Source organism: Rattus norvegicus, chromosome 10 (genome assembly GCF_036323735.1).
Source record: "Rattus norvegicus strain BN/NHsdMcwi chromosome 10, GRCr8, whole genome shotgun sequence".
Lineage (NCBI taxonomy): Eukaryota > Metazoa > Chordata > Mammalia > Rodentia > Muridae > Rattus > Rattus norvegicus.
In genome coordinates, this window is record NC_086028.1 from 39,032,866 (window position 1) to 39,058,278 (window position 25,413).

The following is a 25,413-nucleotide window of genomic DNA, read 5'->3' on the forward strand; positions in this document are numbered from 1 at the left end:
GCCATCAAGTGCAGGTCCTCTGCAAGAGCAGTCAGTTCTCTTAACCACTTGGCTATCAACAGCCTTGTCTGACATAAATCTTTAAAGGATATTCCCTTCTATCTCAGGTGAGTTAGATTATTCAACACACATTAGGTTTTTCCTTCTGTATAAGAGGTAAAGTCATTAAAATCGAGGATTTAGTTTGGTTTCAATTTTGATTTTGAAATCTCTGTCTTCTGTACTTAGAGTTAATGGCCTGTTAAATAGACTGAAACTATGTTTTCATTTGTAGAAAGTGCAGCTTCTGGAGTCATATGCACTGAGAAAACTGGCCCTCCAACAATCAAGACAACAAAGAAAAAGGCAAGTATTGAAGCAGGATAACTATACAAATAATTGCACTGATAAAATATGTGATTTTAATTAACACATATAGAAGTTATTTTCTGTGCAGTTTGGGCAATAGAAAAAGCATTTGGGAAAATAAAATTTACTCGTTTGTGAAAAACCTATGTAGACCATATGTGAATATATACTTTATATATGTTTAATAAAGAGAATGAAAATGTATTTTACATTTCTCTGATTTTCCTTTAATACTGTGTATATGTTATTCATTAAGGCACAGGGTTATGTGTAGCCAGAGCGACATTTCATGCTGAAGACTGTAGTGAGTTAGGCTTGGAATCTGAAGTTCTCTGGGGAAGGCTTTCAAAGCCTTTCATTAATTGTATTGGGTTTTTAAAACATAGATATCATCCAGTCAGATAATTGTTTTATTTGTCTGATTGTCTGATGGTATCTATCATATAGTTGAGAAAACAGGCTTCTATTTTTACCATTTTTTAGTAGTTTTCAGCAGGTCTTTCTTGATTTAAAGTCCCCTTTCTTTCTTTTGTAAAGATTAGGGAATAAATTGGGAAACAGCAAACACATTAGGAAGGAGAGCTATCATAAAACATTCTAACAATTTTTTGGTGAGGGATTTTGTGTTGGCTTTGATGAATGTGCTTTATAGGAGAGGTGGCGAGATGTGTGTGGATTGAAGTATGACTTTGCCTGTGGAGCTGACAGATTGACATAGAAGATGGAGTGGCAAGTGACAAGCTTTGAGAAAGACTTCTCAATCTTGCCCTGAGCAGCTGATCGATCACAGTGTTATTGGAGGGGCTGGAGAGATGGTTCCGTTTTAATCCTTAGAACACATGCAAAAGCTGGGTGCAGTAGCATATTCCTGTCATCCCAGTACTGGGAGGCAGAATCAGGAGCATCCCTGGGGGCTGGGTGGAGGGGCATTGTTGGTCAGCTAGTCTACCCAAATCAACTCATTGTCTCAAAAATGTGTGTGCACATGTGTGTGCCAAAGTTAAGAAAGAGGAGACAGGCTGGAGAGATGGCTCAGTAGTTAAGAGCACTTAATTGCTCTTCTAGAGATCATGAGTTCAATTCCCAGCAACCATATAGTGACTCAACAACCATCTGCTATGGGATTTGATGCCTTCTTCTGGTGTGTCTGAACACAGCCACAGTGTACTAACATGAAATATTCATCTTAAAAAAGAAAAAAAGAAAGAAGACAAGCCTCATATTTCTAAAAAGTATATATTATGATAATCCAAAACACAGAGAACTTTTAAAGCTCAAATATGAAGACGAAGTAATAGACAAAAGATCTGAGCAGATACTTCATTTAAAAGGTTTGCAGACGGCAGGAAGATGGCTAGAAGTTGCTCACCACCACATGCTCATAGAAAATTGTAAGTAAAAAACACCGTAGAATGTTCCACATCTACACTGACAATGCCAAGTTCTGCTGCGATGTGTAGTAACAGGACACTCGGTCACTGCTGGGAGGCTGCAGATGACACCGCCATGCTGGAAGACAAGTTTGTGCATTTCTTTTAGCAAAACTGAGTATGCATTTACCTGAGACGCAGCAATGAGTCTTTAGTGTTTACCCAATGAAGGGAAATCTTGAGTCCACACAAATTGTGAACTGCACATGGATGTGCATAGCAACTCCATTCATAATCTCTAGAACTTACAAGTGACCAAACCAATTCTTGCATAGATGAGCATAAACACAGACTGTGGAGTCTCCAAATGGTGTGCTGTTATTCAACACGAGCAAGCAGTGAGTGGGCAGATGAGACGGCAGGTCAGGGCTCTTGTGGCACAGCCTGATGAATGAGTCTGATCCCTGGAACCTATGGCAGAAGGAGAGAAGCCATTCCTAACACTGTCCCCTCACCTTCACATGCAGGTCACGGTGAAGGTGCACCTGTACTCATACACATACGCACACCAGTAATTTATAAAGCGATGGGGTTGTCAAACCATGTGAAAAAACCTATCTGAAATGGTTTATGTGATTCCAACTCTGTGCTATTCTAGAAAAGACAAAACTATGGAGATCTAAAAATGAACAAAAACCTAATGGTTGGCAGGAACTGGAAGAAAAAAGGGATGAGGAGGTGAAGTATAGGGGATGTTTGTTAGAGCAAAGAAGCTATTCTTTATGATAGTACATGATGGATTCGTGTTAAACATTTGTGCAAAACTACAGCACATATACAGCCTTAAGTGAACCACAAAATTAACTGGTATGAGTGTAGACTCATTGATGATGTCAAACACAGCGCCAAATAGAGGATGGTAACAGTGGGAGGGGTGGACAGGACTGTGTGAGAAGTCAGTTCTGTTCAACCTTGATGTGAATTCAAAACTATTCAAAAATTGTATTAATTTTAAAAAGAATTGTGAATTGCATTTAAGATCATGAAAGTCTGATGATTTCAGCAAGAATGATTTTAATAGACCAGTGAGTATCAAACCAAATTGGGATAGGTTATAGCTGTGAAAGTGGGGAAGCTCATAATTATGTATAGAACCCAACATTAAACTCAGCCATGGCCGAGATTCAGGCTTGGGACCTTTGGGGCAAGAAGGAGGAGCCGTTGAAACAACAATTGGATGATCTGAAGGTGGAACTGTCCCAGCTTCTCATTGCCAAGGTAACAGTCTGTGAGGTATCCAAGCTACCAAATACAAATCTGTAACTCCATCACCAGTGTCCTCAGTGTCATTAACCAGACTCAAAAGGAAACCTGGGGAACTTCTACAAGGGCAAGAAAGAACAAGCCTCTGGACCTAAGGCCTAAGAAGACTAGAGCCCAGAGCCACTGGCTTACCAAGGTCGAAGAGAAGTTGAAGACCAAGAAGCTGCAGCGGAAGGAGCAGAGGCAAAGTGCAAGACTGGGGGTGGGGGAGAAGATCCCTAATGGGAAATAGCAGAAAAGAAGAGTAACAACTGAATGGAGAGGCTGGGACTCAAGCCATTTTACTAAAAAGCTGGAGATCAGTTTTGAAGACTACTAAAAATGGTGGACAGGAAGATGGGAGCATAGCACTGAATTTTACCCAGTAGGCAGCTGGAGCATCCCATGGCCTGGCAATGTAGTTCACTTCACTCAAACTTCAATCCATTGCCTTAAAGCAATGAAAGAAAGTCTTCCACATGCTTCCTCCATTCTCTTTACTTCTTTCTCATTCCTCCTGGAACCTGTTCTTGTCTTTCAACTAGAACGTCTACTCCATAATGCAACTTCTCACAAGGGGCAACTGCTGTGCCCCTTCTCACATACAGATCTAATACTTGGAGATTGAAGTGTGTTCTATCTTATATTAGTGCCATTTCTCTGCTACTGTGTGTTCTGCCTTGTTTCAAAAGCTATGCTTATCAGAGACGTCTCTTCCTGAATATAAGTCTATTATTATGATATCCTAGTGTTTAAAATGTCCCTATTATCCTCTAATGGCCAATAGCACATGAAATGATGCTCACTGTAATTATGCATCGAGTAAATGCCAATCAGAGCCACTTATAATATATTTATTCACACCCAGTAAAATGACCACAATAAAAAAGACCATAACCAATATTGGTGAGGGTATGGAGTAATTGGATCCTGCTGAAAATGTAAAGTGGCATGGATACTTTGGAAAACAGTTTGTTGAGTCCTCAAAAAATGTAAATGTGGATCCAGCAATTCTATCTTAACTTTTAAGGAAAAATAAATAATCCAAAGAAAAACTAAAAATATCTATCACAAAAACAGATACATAAGCACTTACAATTTTTTATAATTGCCAAAGAATAGAAATAACTCTGATGCCCACCTAATAATTGAGTCATAAAATATAGCAAAATATAATATAGCATAATATAATAACATATTATCCAGCAACTAAAAACAAGCACTGATGCATGCTAAAACTGAACACAGTACGCGACATGAAAAAAGCAAGTCACAGAAGACCACATACTCTAGGATTCCATTTACAAGAAATACCCAGGGTGGAAAATATATAAAGACAGAATTACAGAAAAGGTTACTTAGTAGTAGAATGGAAATTTATCACTGATATGAAACTTTAGTAGCAAAATTGTTCTAAAATTAGATTGTGGTAATAGTTGCACGACTAGAAAGATCTTTAAAGTATTTCATTGTTAAGTGAACTTTAGCACATGTTGAATTGTGTCTCAATAAAACTATGTAAGAGGCACTATGTTAATTTTAAATGTCCATATTATATTGGAGAGAGAAGTCTATAAGAAGATGAGAAGGCATCAGTGTAGAATTTAAGCATGGATACTGGCCCTTCAACAGAAGGGTCATAGCCATTGTGGTAGGTTTATAAACGCAGTATGAGAGGGTTGAATTTGCACTTGAAAGGGCACGTACCACATTCAGCCAATCAGCGTTCTACTCTACCTGTAAACTCTTAATGGTTTTAAACCAAGGCCTCACATTTTGCACTGAGCCTTGACATTTTTGCAGCTTAGGTGACATCCTGTTTGATAGTTTGTTGTTACGGGTTGGGTTTGTAGCACCATATAGGGTATATGGTGAAAGTTTTTCGGCTGAAACTTGCAAAGGGAAGAAGACACATATGAGGAAACTGGAGCACGTGTGAAATGGCCATGTGTAGAAGCTAGACATGTGTAGTAGAGTTGTCTGTGTGAGACGACTTGTGTTGAACCTGTGTTTTGGCAGATTTCACAATTCAACTGGTGTCCAGTTATACTGGTGGCACAGAGGCTGTGGGAGTGAGGGCTTGCCTGAGGTTGAGGAGGCATCTGTGATAGGAGGAGCAGGGATAAGAAATTAGTTGTGCTGTCAAATAATCACCTACTGGTTAGATAAGCTATGAAGAAGACTGAAGGAGGACTATGGTGAAGATATACTAACAGGATCCTCTCGGACTACAGGTTTTAACGAGGGGAGCATGTTATTTCACTCAAACAAGGCATAGGCAGCTGTCTGAATTGGTGATTCTGAAGTTTCTATTGGAGCAAGAGCTAAGCTTAATGGTGACATAACTATAGAGGCGTGAGGGAAAAGGCAGCATAGACGTCAAGGGACAGAGAGGTCAGCTGTGTGTGTCCATTGCCTGGTGGATGGAGCTGTTTAGAATAATGTCAAGGCTGAAGGAGATGTCTGTCTTCACGAGCTAAAAACCTTCAGAGGAAAGAAGTCAGTTGGGGAGGCTGCTGCATGCTTCGCTCTTTTCTCTATTCTCACATTTACTCGTTGAGAGGGATTATACCTTCTTAGCTCCTACTTCCTTCCCCACATTCTGCCATCCTCACACCCTCACCCAACTTAGAATCTTCACAATTAGACCACCTCTAATTTTATGTGAAATTCAAATTTTACCTCCGGACTTATGTTTGCCATGCTTGTATTTAAGCACTATAGTATTATAAATATATTATGAAACCACGAGATAAATCCATAACTAGAAACATTTATAATATTCAGTTTAGGGTTAATTAGCATATCCTGATGTTAAGAGAATTTCCTTTTTTAGGATGTGGTTTCTCAAATACAGATTATTTAATAATAAAGACAATAATAGATATATTTAATATTTTCCATAGTTTAAGTGTTAGTGAACAGATCTCATAATTTATTTTGTTTTCGCAAAACATTATTTGGATTTCTAGCTCCTCCTAACCCCTGCTGGTCCAGTGCTCTGCCGCTGATCAAGCCACATTTCCAACCTTGTAGAACACGATGTGAGCGTTATCCCCTCAAATGTGGTAGAACTGAGTTCAACCTGTCTTGTCTTTTACCAGATTTTTCATTTAAATACATAGAACACATTATTTTAAGCATATGTCGGGCTTTGGGTTGTTTTGTCTTATGATGCGGGAGATATATACCCCTACATTCTCTTTTCTGAGAAAATCATTTGTCCTCGAGTTTAAATCTTATTTTTTTGCAACTAGAAGCAATAGGATCCCTGAGAATGCTTTATAGCATTGTGAATTATATTTCATTCTGGGAATGTGTTTCAGCCTGAAAAAGAATCTGAAGATGGAGGTCCACTTGTTCAGACAAAGTTGAGCTCTGGTCATCCGGACAGCAAGGTCCTGTGCTCCCCTCTTAGTTCAGCTCCTGAAAGCAGTGCAGTCAGGGATGCTCTGCTGCCTCAGCGCCTGGAGCCTGCGCTGGTAAGTTCTGGTATTTTATTAACTCGGAATTCTTAGAAAGGCTATAACATGCACTGATTAGGAAGATCTAGAAGTACAAGATTTCTTAACAAATACAGAGAAAATAGGGTGCAGCTAAATTATCTGCATGCGAACTAATGCTGTGTAAAGTGAGCTGAGGGCTGATGGTTGTATCATCGGGACCCCTGCAAAGCAGGTTCTGAGATACAATTAAGAGTTCCAGTGACCGATTGGAGCAGATGAAACCTGAGAAAAGAAGGGATGGAGGGATTGGCCAGTGGCTGCCTGGATCTAATGGGGAGTTCTGAAGCAAAGTCTGCATCACCCAAGTCTGTACTGTGCTGCTGTGCTCAGGACTTAGCCGGAGGTTGAGGTGATGGCTGCAGCTTGACAGCTGACACAGATCTAAAGACACTGAGGCTCAGCGATCCCTAAACACACCCCTGCCCCCTGCCGTGCGCTCTGTGCTCGCAGTTCTTTGTTCTAGGAAATCTGAATAGTGACCTCCTCCCCCAGGCTGCCAGAATGGTGCTAGGGCTAGTCCACTGAGGGCCTCCTCTCCAGGACTGCTGGTTCTCTCTGCATACACTCCTTGTAATCCTTGCTCACCAATCCTAAAGGTCAACTAGTCCTCATTGTTCACATGAAGAAATTAAAAGTATATAGCTAATAAGCTAGAGCAAATATATTCAGAACCAAGCAAATGTACCCCTAAGTTTTTTATAACTTTTCTTAATAATCCATTCTAGATTAATTTAAATAGATCATTTCAGAAGAAAACCAGGGTGAGAGGAAAGTAAAACTGGAACAAAACTAACACAGACTTAACTGTGATTTTCAGTTTTATCTCAGAGTTTGGGTTCCAGATCCAGACTTAACGTCACATAACAGTCACCTATTTAAGGGAGAGACTGACCGGAAAGGCATGGTGCGCTTACGGAATCCAAGCTTTGGAAGGGCAGCTGGTTGCCTGAAACAAAGCTATCCACCTGTCGCTCTGCCTATAGGGCACTTCTGCTTTGCTTTTCTACCTGTTTCTTTCTTCTTCGTTGCCTGAGTTTTGTCTCTTTCAGTGTCGAGCTGTCTCTGATTCCTGTCTCTGCCTTATTACCAGTCTCCCTGCTCCACACTGTCCCTGTCCTCCTGTGGCTCTGTCTCTCTATCTTTCTATTGTTGTCTTTCCTTTCTCTTCTCCCTCCTGTCAGTCTTGGTCTCTTTGAGCTTCCCTCTCCTCCTGTATCTTTACCTCTCCATTTCCCCTCTCATTTCTCTCCTGCTCTCCACTCCCACTTTGTCTATGGAGTCTTTCCGTGAAAACATCAGGATAAAATACTTGAATAACAATAATATTGAATACATTTATAAACTTACCATTTAATACATATCAAACTGAACATGGGTTATTATAACTGTTTAGTAATGCTTCAGATTTTTCATTATATTTTTATTTATTTTTCTGTATGTGCCTTGTGTTGGCTTGTGCATGTCATGGGATTTAATTTTTAAGCTGCTTAGGAGAATTCTGATTTTAAAAGATTTTTCAACAGTATTTACATAAGTATTTCTTTTTTTAAAAAAGATTTATGTATTTGCTTTACGTAAGCACATTGTACAGTGCCATTGTCTTCAGACGCCCATCAGAAGAGGGCATCGGATTCCATTACAGATGGTTGTGAGCCACCATGTGGTTGCTGGGAATTGAACTCAGGACCTCTGGAAGAGCAGCCAGTACTTTTACCCACTGAGCCATTTCTCTAGCCCCATAAGAATTTCTTAATAACCATTTAACTTAAAAACTACATACATTTACATAACAAATAGCAAACTATTTTGCCATGAAAAAGACAAATGAACTGTAATAGATTAGGAACAATATTAAAAGTTCAAGATGTGCTGGTCCTAGCAGCATCTTCACCAACAGATTTAACTTCCTTGGGCATGTATGACCATCAAATTGATTATCAACTACATAGGACCTAGAATCATCTAGAAGACATGGTCATGTCTGTGAGTGATTGGTATAGATTTGGTTAATTGAGGTGGAAAGGCCCACCCTGAATATGAGTGACAACATTCCATGTGCTGGGTCCTGGGCCACATAGAGAAAAGCTAAAAGGCTAAGCACAAACACTCCCTCATCTCTCTTTGCTCCCTGCCCATGGATGCAATGTGGCCAGCTCCTGCCAACATGCCTTCTCCACCATGGAGGATGGTACCCTTGAACAGTGAGCCACAATGAACCCTTCCTCTCTTACTTCTTGCCTGACATTTTGTGACAGCAGTGAGACAATTTACAGTATTTAAATTAAAAGACTGACATTATATTTTAAAAAGTACAGTAGTATTCCAGGAACTAAACAAATGCTGCAAATAACTTTAAGATAGTTAAAAAAAAAAGATAATCAAAGCATAGTTCCTTAATTATTACTCTGGCTTCTCTTCTTAAATTGATAGTAACTTTAACCTAACATTCTTATAGAGTTGTTACATCAGATACAATTCTTTTTTCCATTAATTTATTTATTTACTTTATATCCCGATTGCTTCCTCCCCTCCTCCCAGTACTCTCCTCACACAGCCCTTCCCCAGACCCTCCTCACCTTCTCCTCTGAGAAGGGGGAGCCCTCCCAGGGGTACCAACCCACTCTGGCACATGAACTCACTGCAGTTCTAGGCACATCCTCTCACAGAGGCCAGGTAAGGTGACCCAGTTAGGAGAACGGGATTCATGGGCAGGCAACAGAGTCAGGGACAGCCCTTGCTCTAGTCGGCGGGGGACCTGCGTTGAAGACCACGCTGCACATCTGCCATGATATGTGCAGGGAACTGAGACACAGCCCACGTGTACTCTTTGTTTGATAGTTCAGTCATCATATACGACTCTATTCAGGGTTGTCTGACCTAGTTCAGTTCAGAAAATTCTTCAGTTTCCCATCAGGTGGTTTAAATTAATTCACAGAATAAGGGTTATGTTACATAAGGTCGAGTGTACTACCTTTGAATCACTATTTTAAAAATATTTTCTTTCTGATAATATCCTATTATGTATATGTTTATAGAAAAAAAGTTGTATTCTTCCTGATAATCAAAGCAAAGTCCTGCTAACAAGTACGCCATCCTCAGACATAGCTGAGTTTGTGGTGAGTACAACCCTTGGCTCTTATAGGCCTGTTTTCTTCCCATTCATCTGTGTATGTTCTACCGTGGGGTTTGCCTGTAAAGAGTAATTCCTGTGCTTTTCTGCTGCAGAAACACTTTCATTGGAAATACTCTATATGTGGTTTGTTTGGCAGTTTCGTTTAAAGATTTTATTTTTAATTACATGTATGTGTCTGGGTGCACCCAAGTATGCGTGTTCACAGAAGCCATAAGAGGGTATCAGATCCCCTACAGATGGAGTCACAGATGGTTGTAAACTTCGTGACAAGGTTGCTGGGAACTAAACTCAGGTCCTTTGCAGGAGCAGTACACATTCTTAATGGCCGAGCCATCGCTCTAGTCCCAAACTTGGCCAAGTCACAAATTTTTCTCCCCCTCCAGCCCTGACTGGCCTATAACTCTCTGTGTAAACCAGGCTGCCCTTGAATGTATGGAGATCAGTCCAACTCTGTTTTAGAAAGGTTGGGATCAAAGTCATATAGTACCATGACCAGTGTTTCTATATATGTAACATAAAATTTAGAATTTTAACCATGCTTAGCTATGCATTGAACATTTCTGTAGAGCCATCATCTCTGTCTAGCTCTGGAATTCTTTTTATCTTTTTAAAAATTTCATAGCTATTAAATAGTAGCTCCCTATAGAACCATCCCCAGACCACGACTGTCACCGCTCTACTTTCTGAATATGACGTGAACTACAGTAAGTGCCTCCTATAGTTAGAACTGCGCATTTCTTACTCCTTTGTTTGGATTTTAAGGAAGGGTCTGACTTATCTGGGGTCAGATGACCCTCCTGCCTCTACCTCCTCTAGTAGCTGGGAGTAGGGGTGTGTTCCACCATGCTCAGCAGTATTCCTCCTTTTATGACTAATGTATTCACAAATACTATACCTTCAAATTTACATATATGATAGCATGTGTCAGAGATTCCTTCTAAGGACTAAAGACATGGTTCAGTAGCTAAGATCACTAACTGTTCTGGCCTAAACAGGTACTACATACACATGGTGTACGAACATACTAGCACCCATACACATAAAATAAACTAGTTTTAAAAAACAGATATGGGAGATGGCTCAGTGAGTAAGGGCACTTCTATAACCTGAGTTTTATCCACAGAACTAACACTGTGAAAGGTAAAAACCAACTCCTGAAAGATGTTCTCTGATTTTTACATAAGTGCAGAGGTATGTGTACACCAGCGCGCGCGCGCGCGTACACACACACACACACACACACACACACACACACACACCAAATTACTTAAATTAATTAGTTTAGAGATAAAAACATCTCTGTTATAAGATCACATTTTATTTATGTGTCGGTCAGTCAGTGGACATTTTGGTTATGTGTACTTTGGTTGTTACGAACACTGGAGGTAAAATCATGCATGTGTATAAGTTCCCTATTTTCATTGCCTCTGAGAATATACCCAGGAGTAGAATTTCTAGATCATATGGTAGGGGCACTTTTAAGTTTTCTAGAAAGTCTTTTCCATAGGGCTGGCAACATTTCGCAACCTTAAGCAGTGTGCTAGTTTCTAGTCCCTGTACATCCTGCCAGTATTTGTGACTTTGTATTCTGTTTGGTTTTAGTGAGAAAATAATTGAAACACTGATTTATCCATAGTTAAATATGATTTGAAGAATTATTTCTAAATGTAATCATGTTTATTCAAATGAAATTATTTGTGCATCAAATATACAACAAAATGCTCAGAAGAAGAGTACTTTCAATGTTAATTTAATTACCTAAAGCTAATTGTTTTCGAAACTTTAAAAGGAATTATATTATTGTATAGATTGATTTGTCTCCAGTGCAAAATGTATCTTTTGAAGAACTATTTCCAAATGTCAGCAATTATGTTAACTCAAGTGAAATTGTTCCTGTATCAAGTTGGCAAGAAAGTTCTTTAAATGAGGTAACATTTTCAATTTTTCAATTGCTGAAAAAATAGTTATTATGCTGTGCCTTGAGACTAACATCCTTTATGTGTGCTGAGAAGAATCTTAGGATGTGACCTGCACATTCTTCCTCCACTTACCTGAACTGCCTTTTTACTCTGCACATGGAATCTTTTGGAGTACGACATTTGAAATTTTCCTGGGTTAAACTAATTTTTCTTTTGTAACCTATATCTTTGGTGTCATACAAAAAGTGATGACCAAATTGAATGCCAGGAAGCTTCTGCCTCTTTAAACAGTTGCAGATCTCATAGTTAGGTATAAAAATCTACTTTGACTTACTTGTTTTCTGAGCATCTAACTTCTCTTTTACATGGAGGCACTCAGTTTTACAATGCCACTATCTAATTTAAATATGTCAGAATTGTATTATATACAAAGTTATGTATAATAATTCCAGATTATAAATGTTTTGTTTTCTTTCATTTTTTTGCAACTAGAACTTACTATGTAGTTCAGGCTAGACTAAGTTTCACAGTCTTAATCTCAAACTATTATAAATTCCCCAATGTTTGGATTATAGGCATGTGCCATCATGCCCAAGCAAGGCAAAAACATTGTACTTCCAGAGCTCAGTGGATATTTTAGTGTTTTTCAAAAGTTTCTTTGTACACACACACACACACACACACACACACACACACACACACAATCCGCAATGGGGCATCGTAGTATGACTTATTGACTCACAAATGAGTAGCAAATGACTGTATTCAGAAAGCGAATAGCACTTGTTAGAAATTCTTGTTGAAACTTCTAGATGTTTCTATGATTGCTTTACTTATTTATTATTCAGATTTTTATTTGGATATGTATCTGTGATGTGGGCATCTGTATTCTCATGGCATGTTCTCGAGTGTGAGAGTGTGTGTGTGTGTGTGTGTGAGTGTGAGTGAATGTGTGTGAGTGTATGAATGTGAGTGTGAGAGTGTGTGAGTGTGAGAGTGTGTGTGAGTGTGAGAGTGTGTGTGTGAGAGTGAGTGTGTATATGTTTGAGTGTGTATGTGAGTGAGTGTGTGTGAGTGTGGGTGAGTGTGTGGGTGAGTGTGTGAGTGTGAGAGTGTGTGTGAGTGTGAGAGTGTGTGTGTGAGAGTGAGTGTGTATATGTTTGAGTGTGTATGTGAGTGAGTGTGTGTGAGTGTGGGTGAGTGTGTGGGTGAGTGTGTGAATGTGAGTGTGTGTGTGTGTGTGAGTGAGTGTGTGAATGTGTGTGTGTAATTCTGAGGTTGACATCAAGTACCTTCTCCAGTTGTTTCCCACCTTGTATATTGAGGCATAATCTCTCTCTGAACCCAGAACTCCCAGTTTGGGTGAGTCTGGCTAGCCAGCTTGTTCAGGGGATTCTGTTTCTGCCTCCCTGGAACCTGGATGGCATGAGGCTGCCATACTTGCCTGACATTTACATGGGTGAGAGGGATCCAAATTCCGGTCCTCACACTTGTTTTTAGCCTCTTATCTTTATTTAGTTTAATTTAGCTTATCTTTCTTGGCCTTCATCACTTCTATTAGAAACAGACTTTCCCCATCTTCTATGGTTTAGCCCAAGTAGAAGGAAAAGGGCTTATTCTTCTGTGTATATGTATGTCCGGATTGCTTAAGGACTCCCGATAGCTTTGCCTGAGTCACATGCCTGTCCTGGTCTATCTGCCATTGCCATGGAGATGAAACTGTAATTGTCTAAGCCTGGGTTTCCTTTCCACTGCTCTGGTCACAGAACTACCAAAACTTGCTGAGCTCATGAAATGCCATTCTCCATTACAATTATTTCACGGTATTTGGTATTGGACAGAAAAACATTGAGATCATCCCAAATTGCATTCCTTTCCAGATAATTTGTTTTTCCAACTCTGTAATTTGTAAGTGAAAAACTTTCTTAATCCCAGCACTGGGAGGGAAGAAGTAAAGGATCTCAAGACTAGGTTGGCCTATATAGGGAAGCCCTGCTTCAGAAAAGGAAGCCTTTTGAGGACATGTTGGAGTGTGATGCTTTCTTTTTATTTTAAAAGTAGGGTGGGAAACTTTAGGTGTATATTGAGCCAGTTACTTTTATCTTACAGAATTCTTTTTTAGTTCAAATATTTTGTTACAGCTCTGATTAGTCCCTAATTTATTCTTTGTTAATATACATTTTTAACATTTTGAGTGGTTTTTTTTTTTTATTGATTAACATTTTCTCTTGTTTTTTATAGCCACCGATTCTTTCAAATATATTTTGGGAGCACTTCCCTGTTATTTCCCTCAAAAAGAAAGAAAGAAAGAAAGAAAGAAAGAAAGAAAGGAACAAACAAACAAACAAACAAACAAACATAAAAACATCCTGCTTTTATCTGACGGCAGCACTTGGTCTGGGAAGGCTTCGTGACCTAGGAAAGGTTTCATCTGTAGAGCAGCTTTCGGTCCCAGCAAAGAATAGTGAACTGACTGATCTGTCAGCATCAATTGACTGATTGATTAATTAGATGTTCAAATACAGTCCTTTTCTGTGTTTGCCTTAGAGACAGATGCTGAGCAGAGTGGAACACGGACAGCTCGTTCCTTCAGGGACTCTGTTTCTTAAAGAGGATAGTGAGGCTTTTAGTCTCATCTGTATTTATGTCAATGGAGATGTGGGCTCACTTCGTTCAGCTGTTTACAGCACAGAACCTATACCCTGAATGGTCAGAAGTCTTCCAAGAAGGAAATGAACTGATAGGCCCTTAGGACAATTCTCTGTCCTGTGCTTGAGATGGAAGGAAACTGTTGAAAGAAGTCAGAGAGCAGATGCGGGTATAAAATAGCATCCATAGAAAAGAGAATGTGTGTGGCTGGAATAGGAAGTAAAGCGACACCTTTGTTCCCATCATTTAGACAATAAATCATTTACCCCCTCCAAAGTGTTTCAAATTATGATTCACTTTAGCCTCTCTATAAGTACTGTTTTCTTGTTGCTTGATCCATTCTGTGATGATTTGAAGGGAACCAGCCCCCACAGGCTCATGTGTTTAAATCCCGGCCCCTCCTGTTGGGAAGGATTAGGAGGGTGCAGTTTTGTTGGCGATGTATAGCTGGGGACAGGCTGTGTGGTTTCGAAAGCCAGGTACTAAGCACATTGCTCTCTCTGCCTCCTGCTCACACTTTGAGATGTGTGCCCTCAGCTATTCCTGATGCTGTGGCTTCACGGCCACCACATGACCTCTATCTAACCCTCTGGAACCAGAAGCCAAATTAACGTCTTTCTCTTATAACTTGCTTTGGTCATTGTGTTTTATTACAATAGGAAAATAACTAAGATAACTCATCATCCCTTTCTCTTTTTCAACACTAGTATCAGTACTAAACCGTTCCTTAGACATGGTGCATATCCTTGTTTATCTGGGTGTTACTTATTGTTTTCTGATGTGATTCTGTTGTCCTAACCAAGAATACTGAGACTATTTGCGCTTTAATTAGCATTAAATGTAATACATGGAGGAATTAAGCGATAACTACTTTTCTTTCCTTTTCAGGTTTCTCCAAACACATCAGAGATCTGTTGTATTATTAGGGCATCACCAGGAACTAGACAGATGAGAAGGAAAGATGCGACTGTGAAAAACAGATGCTCTGTTCCTACAGACGTTCCTCTAGGTACGAGCTTAGCATAGTGTTCTCATTATATAAAGTGTTTCTATGATAAATGCTTTGTGTACACAGGAAACCTCTTTTATAACCTGTATTCTCAAGTTTTTATATAAAACAGAAAAGATAAAATTACAAAAGCCTGGACAGACTTCATAACCTGGGTAAAATAACTTTTTGAAGATGCATACTTTATCTTTTGAAAATTTTGTGTATGATATTGACTTAAATGTATTTATCTAGGATGCTTCTTCAATAATTTCAAATTTTCTACTGTTTAAATTTTATTTTGGTTGTATTCTTTTAAAACACAGAAAGTTTTTTGGTTGGTTTTTGTTTTCTCTTTTCTTTCTTTTTTTATTGATTATTTTATTTATGTACATTTCAAATGTTGTTCCCCTTCCTTATCTCTCCTCCACAAACCCTCCATCCCATCCCCCCCTTTGCCTCTATGAGGGTGCTCCTCCACCCACCCACCCACTCCCGCCTCACCTCTCTAGCATCTCTCTATGATGGGCCATCAAGCCTCCATAGGACCAAGGGCCTCGCCTCCCACTGATGCCAGATAAGTCAATTCTCTGCTATATATGCATGGGTCCCTCCATGTGTACTCATTGGTTAGTGGTTTAGTTCCTGGGAGCTCTTGGTCTGATTAATTGATATTGTTGTTCTTCCTATGGGCTTGCAATCCCCTTCAGCTCCTTCAATCCTTCCCTTAACTCCTCCATTGGGGACTCTGTGCTCAGTCTGGTGGTTGACTGTGAATGTCTACATCTGTATTAGTCAGGTGCTAGCCGAGCCTCTTATTTACCTGGTATTGGTTGAGTGCTTCTGTGTAAGGCACTGTGTTAAGAATCTTAGCATCTCAGTTCCTCACTGTGATTATAATAGATAGAATTGGTTATGTTATTCCATTTTTATACATTTAAAGAGTAGGAGGTTTTAAATGGTAGACATTACCAAGTGGTTGTGGAGAATTAAGTCATTCAAGGTATCTAACATCAAACTAAGCATTTTTTCTAATTCCTTAGTGGAGCTGAGGAACCTCTCATGAGTGGGTACCCAGTGAAACAACTAAAATGTAATGGTTTTCCTCTATGTCCACTGTTCACTCTTGACTTTTGTCCTCATTTCTTCCACAGTGTCTACTTTGAGCATGCTTCAAAGTCATGGAGAATTCTCTTTTTAAATAATTGTCTGATTTCCTAAGTCAATACTATTCATGCTATACTTAATAATTATATTCCTGGGGGTTGCCCGGAGTATTGGAACAAGAATTAATAAGTATCTGTTCCTCTATGCATACCCTCAAACACACAGAGTTTTGTACTTCTTGGAGAGAGATGAAGAACCTTTCCTGGTGTCTCTTGTGCTCAAATATGTAAATACATACAGATAGATAGATACATTCATAGATAGATAGAAACATAGACAGACAGATATAGAGTGGGTATATTTTATATCAAAGGAGACTTAATACAGAAATTGATCAAATGATTATGGAAGCTCAGAGTTCAATGGCCTGCCATCCAACTGCTGGAAAACCAGAGATGCTAGTAGCATAGCTAAGTCAAAACTCAAAGGTTTGAGAACAAGGGATGCCAGTGGTATAAATTCTTAGCCACAAATGATGAGCAGTAACCATGCATCTTAGTTAGGATTTCCATTGCTAGGAAGTGACACCATGACCAAGGCAACTATTATAAAGGCAAATGTTTAACTGGGGCTGGCTTGCAGTTTCAGAAGTTTAGTTCTTTATCATCATAGCAGGAAGCATGGCAGCAGGCAGGTGAACATGGTGCTGGAGAAGGAGCTGAGAGTTCTGCACCTTGATTCAAAGGCAACCAGGCACTGTCTTCCAGGCAGCTAGGAGGAAGGTCTCAAAGCCCACACACACAGTGACATACTTCCTCTACTAGGCCACACCTACTCCAAAGGCCACACCTCTTAATCCTCTTACTAGTCCCACTCCCTGGGTCAAGCATATTAAAACTGCCACAGCATGAATGCTCAAAGCTACTGTGTCCTGATAGTTCTTCTACTGAACAAATGAGTCTATTACTTTTTATTTCAACTTCACTCAAGTTCTCAGGACATAGGCAACACACACACACACACACACACACACACACACACACACACACACACACACACACACAAATGACCTATAACCTAGTTCCAAACAGCACCAGTTCCCTTCTGAATCTTTATGAACTTGATTGTCACTGTCTGCATTTCTTTCCACACTCCTTTGGAATTCTCCAAACTCCCACTAGAATGGCCAATTAATCTCTACTTAAAATTCTAGGACTTCTTTAACCCACAGCTCCAGATTCCTCTACATTCCTCCCACAAAACAGTCCCGAATGCCTAAGAACTGCATAGTTTCATTTATCAGAGCAGTGATCTCACTCTTGGTACCAACTTTCCTATATGAATTACTTTCTGTATTATGACCAAATACCTGACAAGAAGCAATTTAAAGGGAGAGGAGTTTATTTTGGCCCATGGTTTAAGAAGAAGTACAGTGGATAATGGTGGGGAAAGCATGGTGGAAGAGCATGAGACAGCTGGTAACATCATATCTGATGTCAGGGAGCAGAAAGTGGGCAGGATGTCAGTCTGAGCTATAAAACCTCAAAGCTTGCCCCTAATGACCCAGTTCCTACATGAAAACTCCATTTCCTATAGGTTCTCCAGCTTTCCAGAACAGTACCACCAGCTCAGTGATAGTCCCACAGGGGATGCTTTATATCTGAACCATAACAGCACAATACCACTCTCACTCTGTAAAGTAGTCCATGAATTCACAGGCAGCAGCTTTGGCAGAGGTGCCGTATGGAAAAAAGGCACGTCTATATCCGAAGTGTTTACCTCATAAGGACAAAACACTGCCTTTTGTGTGATAAGTTGTTCAGTGTTGCGGACTGAGCACTTCAGAAGTACTGCTGTCATAGAGCCAGCTAGGTCAGTGTTGGTGAGCCTGTGCTCCCTGCTTCCTCATTCATTTATATACAAGGACAGAGAGGCTATCCATCAGATTCTTTCCTCTCTCTCCAACCTTGTTCCGACGGAAGTTGCTAGGGGAAAAAGAGACTGATTGGTATCCATAAGCATTGATTATCCTATTCATTTGATTATTAAGAATCCTACTCTGCTGGGGTCACCATTTGGTGTATATTTGTATGTCATCCAACTAAATATATTCATGGTTTTTGTCCACTTAGAGACCTTTATACAATGCCTCTTCTCAAATGTCCTTTTCTTCTATTTTTCTTTTTCTTTTAAGTCTCAACCATCCATCCAAACCTTGGTTAGGACCACTGAATTGGTATGCATTTGACATCTGATCTTTCCTCCTTCCAGCAAATCAACATCCAGGTACACTACTGAAGTCCTGCCCCTGGGCAAGAAGATGCCGCAGGCTTTTTCTGAGACACGTCAGAGGGGCTAGTCAGTATGTACCAGATCTGACCTTGGTTCCTGGCCAGCCACCTATAGAGCACTTCCCATGACCTCTTAAATGTTGTCTAGATGTGAGAACATAAGAAGTTAAAGGAGGGGCTGTGGCACTTGGATCAGCTTTTTATGTGACCTACTTGTGCCTTCTGTGCATGCTTGAGTGCAATCCTATATGTATCAGTTTCATTTGGCAATGAAGACCTGATCTTCACTCTGTGGCTTGCTAAATCTTATAAAATACAGTAGTGCTCAGTAACATAGTGGCCCAGTGTTGTGGCCCATTCACAGGCTAAATGCTGTTCTTTGGTGTTTAAGAAATTATCCACCAATGATAGTTGAACTTAAGTTTTTAATCCTAGAGGCCATTCTGAGATCCAGGAGGCATCTCTATTTGTCTGGGACCCTGATCTCCTGGACCATGTAGTGCAAGTGCTAGAGCATCTTGCAGCATAGCTTGTATCTGTTATAGAGTCTTGTTCTGGACCTCTTGTTAAATTATGTAATTTTTTAGGTCATTTGGTAAATGGGCTAGAATAGCACACAATAAGATACACATTGACAACAAAATCCATAATGGCCCATGAAGGAGTAGGAATATGCCTTTTCTGGTTATAACAACTGTGCCATGCTGCAGGGGTTATCTCACAGTACAGGACCCCTAGGACCCCTGAGATAGAAAATTCCTAGCAAGCCAATAGTTCCACTTCTAGGAATATGCTCAGCAATGATGTCTGTGTATGTTCATCAAAAGATATAGACTAGAAGTCATTCTAGCTGGGAAATTCCTGACCAAAGTCCATCTCTTGGTCAGTATTTAATAAAGCTTGATTTAAATTTGCACTCCCAGGGGCTGGGGATTTAGCTCAGTGGTAGAGTGCTTACCTAGGAAGCGCAAGGCCCTGGGTTCGGTCCCCAGCTCCGAAAAAAAAAAAAAAGAACCCCCAAAAAAATTTGCACTCCCAAACATATAAACCAGAGCTAGGTGTAGGGGTACACATACTTAACTCCAGCACTCGGAGTTAGAGACAGGTGGGTGGATCTCTGTGAGTTTGAGGCAATATAGATCTTTCTTCTATGTAGCAAATTTCTGGCCAGCTAGGGCAACATGACTTGTCTAAAAAAAGTTATACTAGAATATTTATTGGTCATAATAATTTCAAACCACAATCTAGCCAGATGAACATCAATTAAAAATAGGTAAATCAACTGTAGCATATTGATTCAAATGCCACACAGTAATAATCAGACAACATATAGTTAATATAGTTAATAAAACTGTTATGCTGGACCATGTTAATAAACTTCACATCAGACATTAGACATTCTTAAGGAGCATGTTCGCTATTATTTACTTACATGTATGTGGCAAAAACTAGGTAAACTGAACTCTGAAGGAACTGGGAATGGACACCTTCATTAGAATGATGTTTTTTTTTTCTCCACCTTTATTAAATTGGGTATTTCTTATTTACATTTCAATTGTTATTACCTTTCCCGGTTTCCAGGCAAACATCCCCCTAACCCCTCTCCCTCCCCTTCTATGTGGGTGTTCCCCTCCCCATCCTCCTCCCATTACCGCCCTCCCCCCAACAATCCCGTTCACTGGGGGTTCAGTCTTAGCAGGACCAAGGGCTTCCCCTTCCACTGGTGCCCTTACTAGGCTATTCATTGCTACCTATGCGGTTGGAGCCCAGGGTCAGTCCATGTATAGTCTTTGGGTAGTGGCTTAGTCCCTGGAAGCTCTGGTTGGTTGGCATTGTTGTTCAGATGGGGTCTCGAGCCCCTTCAGCTCTTCCAGTCCTTTCTCTGATTCCTTCAACGGGGGTCCCGTTTTCAGTTCAGTGGTTTGCTGCTGGCATTCGCCTATGTATTTGCTGTATTCTGGCTGTGTCTCTCAGGAGAGATCTATATCCTGTTCCTGTCAGTCTGCACTTCTTTGCTTCATCCATCTTATCTAGTTTGGTGGCTGTATATTTATGGGCCACGTGTGGGGCAGGCTCTGAATGATGGTTTTAACTAAAGAAGTTGCTACAGATAATTTTATAGTGCTGGTTATGTTAGCGTGTTACATTTATGAAAAATTCTTAAACTGAACATATGTGGTTTGTTGTTTATATTGTACCAATAAAAACTTCACTAATAAAGATAGGAAAACTATTGATCCTTTTTAGGTCTGTCATTCTAGTTTATGACATCAGCTACTGTCAAAATTTGGGGCTTAAGTAACAGATCCAAATTAAACTGTGCATGGGAGATTTCGTTGTTCACAATGGGCAGTTTAATTTAGAGACGGTCCCTCGTGGATGCTGAGCTGCCGCCACCATCTCCTGGCTTATCTCTAAGGGCAGTCTCCTCACCTAAGTGATTGCCTTTCGACATCTTGCTACTTGTGTCTGCCTTTCACTTAGTAAAAATAGCAAAGCACCAAGCTAACTTGTGATCATGTTATTTAAAATATTCAACAGCCTATTCTTAGCATTGGCCTTTAAAGTTTTCTTGAGTTTGGCAGTAACCTAATCAGGGTCTGAGGGTAAAGTTCATTTTGATGATCTAGGACCCTGTATGTATGACTGAAAAGGGACTATGTTCATTAGCACTATGTTGATTAAAGAAAGAAACTTGATTCAAGGAAACACCAACCGCAAAAATGATGTGACAGGGAAGACATAGACTCTGAAAAATGGTGTCTACTAGGTAGATGAGGCCTTAGAAAATGTCTAGATCAACACTTCTCCATGGTGGTCTTCTGACCACCAGGACATCTGAAAACCTGGTAAGTTATAGGTGCCAGAGATAAGGCAGGGGAATCTGACTGACTTTAAACTTTCCAGGTGATTAACACTAAAATGTGAAAACATCGTTCTTTTCTATTTTCCTCCCTCTACAGATGACGAACGTTTTCACCAGATTGATAAGTGGTTTTGTCCTTGTTTACTCAGATAATTACTGGACAAATCAGAACTATCTGCACTAAACAAACCTGTTTGCTTGTTTTGTTTTGTCTTGTTTTTTGAGACAATGTTTCTCTGTGTAACCCAGCCCTGGCTGGCCTGGAACTCAGTCTGTAGACCAGGCTGACCTTGAACTCACAGAGATCTTCCTGCCTCTGCCTCCCAAGCACTGGGATTAAAAGCATGTGCCACCATGCCCAGCTAAGAGGATACTTTTATCCTTTAATCATATAACCAACCATATAATCACAGATATATACCCCTTCTCTTTCTCTCTTGATAAGAAGCTTGTGATTTTGGATAATGATAGTGGGTAGAAATGGACACAGACACACAACAAATGAGGTGGAAATAATTATGTAACAGAAGTCTTTGGATAATTCTAACACGTGAACAAATTCCTTAAAAGTCTATAGATTTTAGTATGCTATCTGTAAAATTGGTTAAATAGTAGTTGTTACCTAAAAGAATTGTAAAGCTTACAGGTAAACTATTTAAAGTATCTGGAATAGATAATTACCACTTAATTATTAAGCCTGAGACTGTATCTCAGTGTGGAACACTTCGCTGGTATATGGAGACCCTCGGCTCAATTCCCAGCACCACAGAAAGAAACCATCTAGTGTGCAGTAAGAATTTGCTTTTAGATGTTTGATTAGGTCCTCAAGTGTAACTGACATTTCTCTTTTGAAAACTTTAACTTGGTTTTCCTTAAATTGCAAAAAGTGTAAAATATGTATGTAGTTGCTGTATCAGATAATATTTGATTATGTTATCTCGTAGGAAGAATAATTTATCAAGTAGGTATATCAAGTCAGTGATATATCAAATATGTCACAGACATATTTACCTAGTAGAGTTACAGAGGCAAAATATGGCCAGTCAGTGCTTTAGAGGAGAAGAAATAAACATGTTTTGACATCAAAAAGAATTCTCAAGCCTGTTGTTTGGTTGACACTCATAAAATGATGGAGTTGTGCAGCTGGCCGACTCACGGGGGTACTCTCGGAGTCATGGTGTCTTGTTCCCGGTGGTTACTTTGTGCAGTTGATACAGTCACCCCCTTTGGTCAGTTAATAATCTGACGGAAGATATTAGATAGCTAAAACAACTCTGATAAAGGCCTATGTGCCTTAATAGAAATATTTATGGGATCCTATTAGAGTACACAAGGAAGGGTGGGTCTCCTTTGGTAGTTAATCTATGGCCCATGGAGAATTTAGTATGGGCCTTCTACAGAGGAGTTTCAGTATAAATGTAAGCATAAGCATCTAATGTCCTTCCAGAGAATTGAAGTGAGTTATGGCTGCCGCCCTTTCAGAGGTGACTTTTGAAAAACTTAAGAGTTGGCTTGGATTGGGAGGTAGATTGTGGAGCATCTCCGAGGGCATGCTCTCTCTCTTATTTTGATCAAAGTTACTTTTTAGTTGATCATTTTGTCAAGAAGGTTTATATTTGGAAGAAGTGAGGAGAAAGTAGAAAGGCTGGGTGAGTTTTGTCAAAGTCCATATGAACAGAGTTGGGAAGACAGAGACCTGTGCTAGTCTACCTCCAAGTGTGTTACGCAGACCACCTGAGTATTTATGAATACTAATTCCCAAGTTAGTGCCTCCGAAGTCTGACTCAGGAATTCTAAGAACCAGTCTAAAGAGAGTTGATAGCACTCAGTAACTAACCAGTTGTTTGTACGTGGTGGTAAGAAAAGATGACTGGGAGATGATGCCCAGCCCTCTAGTAATTTCAAGTTCCCAAAGCGAGGCGGGGTGGTTTATAACTGGGACAATAAGGTCAAAGCTCTGAGTCTGAGCATATGAAGGAAACACAAAGGTGAGGCTGGGAATTACCCAGAGGCTGGTGAGGGGTGCTGAGTGACAACATCTAACACATAGAGGTTAGAACACAATGAAGGTGGCTTTCCCAGTCCCTTTAGAATGGTACCAAAGGACCCTCAATTCTAATAGTAAGATTACAGTTAGATGCTGCTGCTGTTACTGTGGTCTCTGGATGGGGCCCTACTTTGAGTAGCAAAGATAATGGCTCTCTGGTTTATAATCACTTTCCTGGTCATGTGATATTTGGTAAGATCATGTGAATCTTACTCAATGATTCCAATGGGCATGAAGCATGACGATGATAGCAGGGTTTTCTGAGGTGCAAGAAGGGAAATGAAAATGTGGCAGTGGGAACGCCCTTAGGCTTAGTCTCCATTGCTCTCCTGGTGTAAGCTCTGAGGGGAAAGCTGCAACAATGTTGTATTTGGGAAGGAAGCGGATGTTACTGCAGCAAGGACTGGGGGAATGAAAAGGAGTGGTAGATGAGACTGTGAGGTGCTGCCTGGGCGGTGACTAAGGGGAACAAGGACAGAAAGAACAGGGACAGAGTTCCTCTAGGCGACAAGGAGGAGCTCTAAAACCCCGCCAAGGCTCTATTATCAGCCTTTATCAGGCTTTCTTCTAGAATGTTACCAAGCAGGACTCTTGATGTCTCTAGAAAGAACTCCCCATCGGTTTTAGGAAGCCGGTGGCTGTGGTGCAGGCAGGGAGAACTCTTACCATTGAGAATTGGTTATTAGTAATTATTGGGCACTTCCTTCTCTACAGAATAATATGTATATTTTTCTCTAGATATTATAATGAAGACAAATGGCAGAACTTAACAGCAGCTGGATGTTCACTGCTTTGAAGATGTGAATGTGAATATGAAGTCCATACAAGCAGAATGTCTGCCTGAAATTATATAAAATTAAAAATTCTCTTATTGTTTGTGATAAACCGAGTGGAAATTCTCCTAATGGTCTTGTCATTTCCTTTAGTCAGTTAAGAAAGAAAGCATCCCCCCATATTCTTCTTAAATTTGTACTTTAAAATATGAACCAGTTAGATGTTATTAAAAGACCATGCACCAAAATAGATATTTCTGCTCATTATGAGCTCTTATCAGAATTCTTTCTTTCTTTCTTTGTCCCCAGATCTGTCCTTTGTATGGATCAAAAGTAGTAAAGTCGTTGAAGTGCTAAAAATGAAAATGATTATATTACAAGCTATTTTTAACAGAACTTAATTGAAACCACATGAGTGAGAGACCTAATTCCAGGTCTGACTAAAAGAAATTCTACACTCGAAAATTGCTGAAGCAGGAGTATCTGATGTGTACACTCAATCGTACACCAAGTATTTAAGATGTTACCTCATCTCCGAGCTAGCTTCAGCCCTCTCTGTAGGGCTACGATTGTGCATGTTCCAGGGGTCTTATGGTATAACTTGTGGCATCTGCACAAAGCCTGTCCTAAGAAGACAGAAGCCGTTGTCAGTGAACAGAGTACAGTTGTATAACTTGCTGAGACTTTAACCCTGATGTTGGGACTAAGGCTGCACATAAAAGAAAGAACCAATGTTTCAAAGCTGCTTCAGGAGCAAGGAAAAACATAAAACTCTGTATTTATCTGAGGTTAAGTGACCCATACAGTCTTCCTTTTCAAATAGAAGTTATATGAAAAGATTCTTTTAAATGTTCTGAAAAGATCTAAGCCACTATAAAAGCTACTTTTTTTCTCTGACTTCATCTGGAGGTAAACTATATAAAAATACAGAAGAGAATGTCTATAATGGAGGATACAGTGAATGCAGATGTGTTTTCCAGATCAGCTCAACTAAGGCAGCAACTCTTAGAATGGTTTATTTTTAAGATTTATTTATTTAATGTATGTGAGTACACTGTTGCTCTCTTCAGACACCAGAAGAGGACATGGGATTCCATTACAGATGGTCATGAGC

General features: G+C 39.9%; 1 protein-coding gene across 2 annotated transcripts in view; it reads left to right on the forward strand.

Moving 5' to 3' along the window:
* Meikin (meiotic kinetochore factor) overlaps window positions 1-24,547 on the forward strand; it is a 48,532-nt gene extending 23,985 nt beyond the window's left edge. Inside the window, exons 9-14 of one of the 2 annotated variants that reach the window (XM_006246370.5) lie at window positions 275-345; window positions 6,347-6,502; window positions 9,562-9,642; window positions 11,468-11,587; window positions 15,116-15,236; window positions 24,265-24,547. In XM_006246370.5, the coding sequence (XP_006246432.1) occupies window positions 275-345; window positions 6,347-6,502; window positions 9,562-9,642; window positions 11,468-11,587; window positions 15,116-15,236; window positions 24,265-24,296 (581 nt within the window). In that variant the 3' untranslated portion in view covers window positions 24,297-24,547. The remainder of the gene's footprint in view (window positions 1-274; window positions 346-6,346; window positions 6,503-9,561; window positions 9,643-11,467; window positions 11,588-15,115; window positions 15,237-24,264) is intronic. The other variant, XM_039087200.2, reaches the window with a different exon arrangement.
* Window positions 24,548-25,413: the final 866 nt, after the last annotated feature.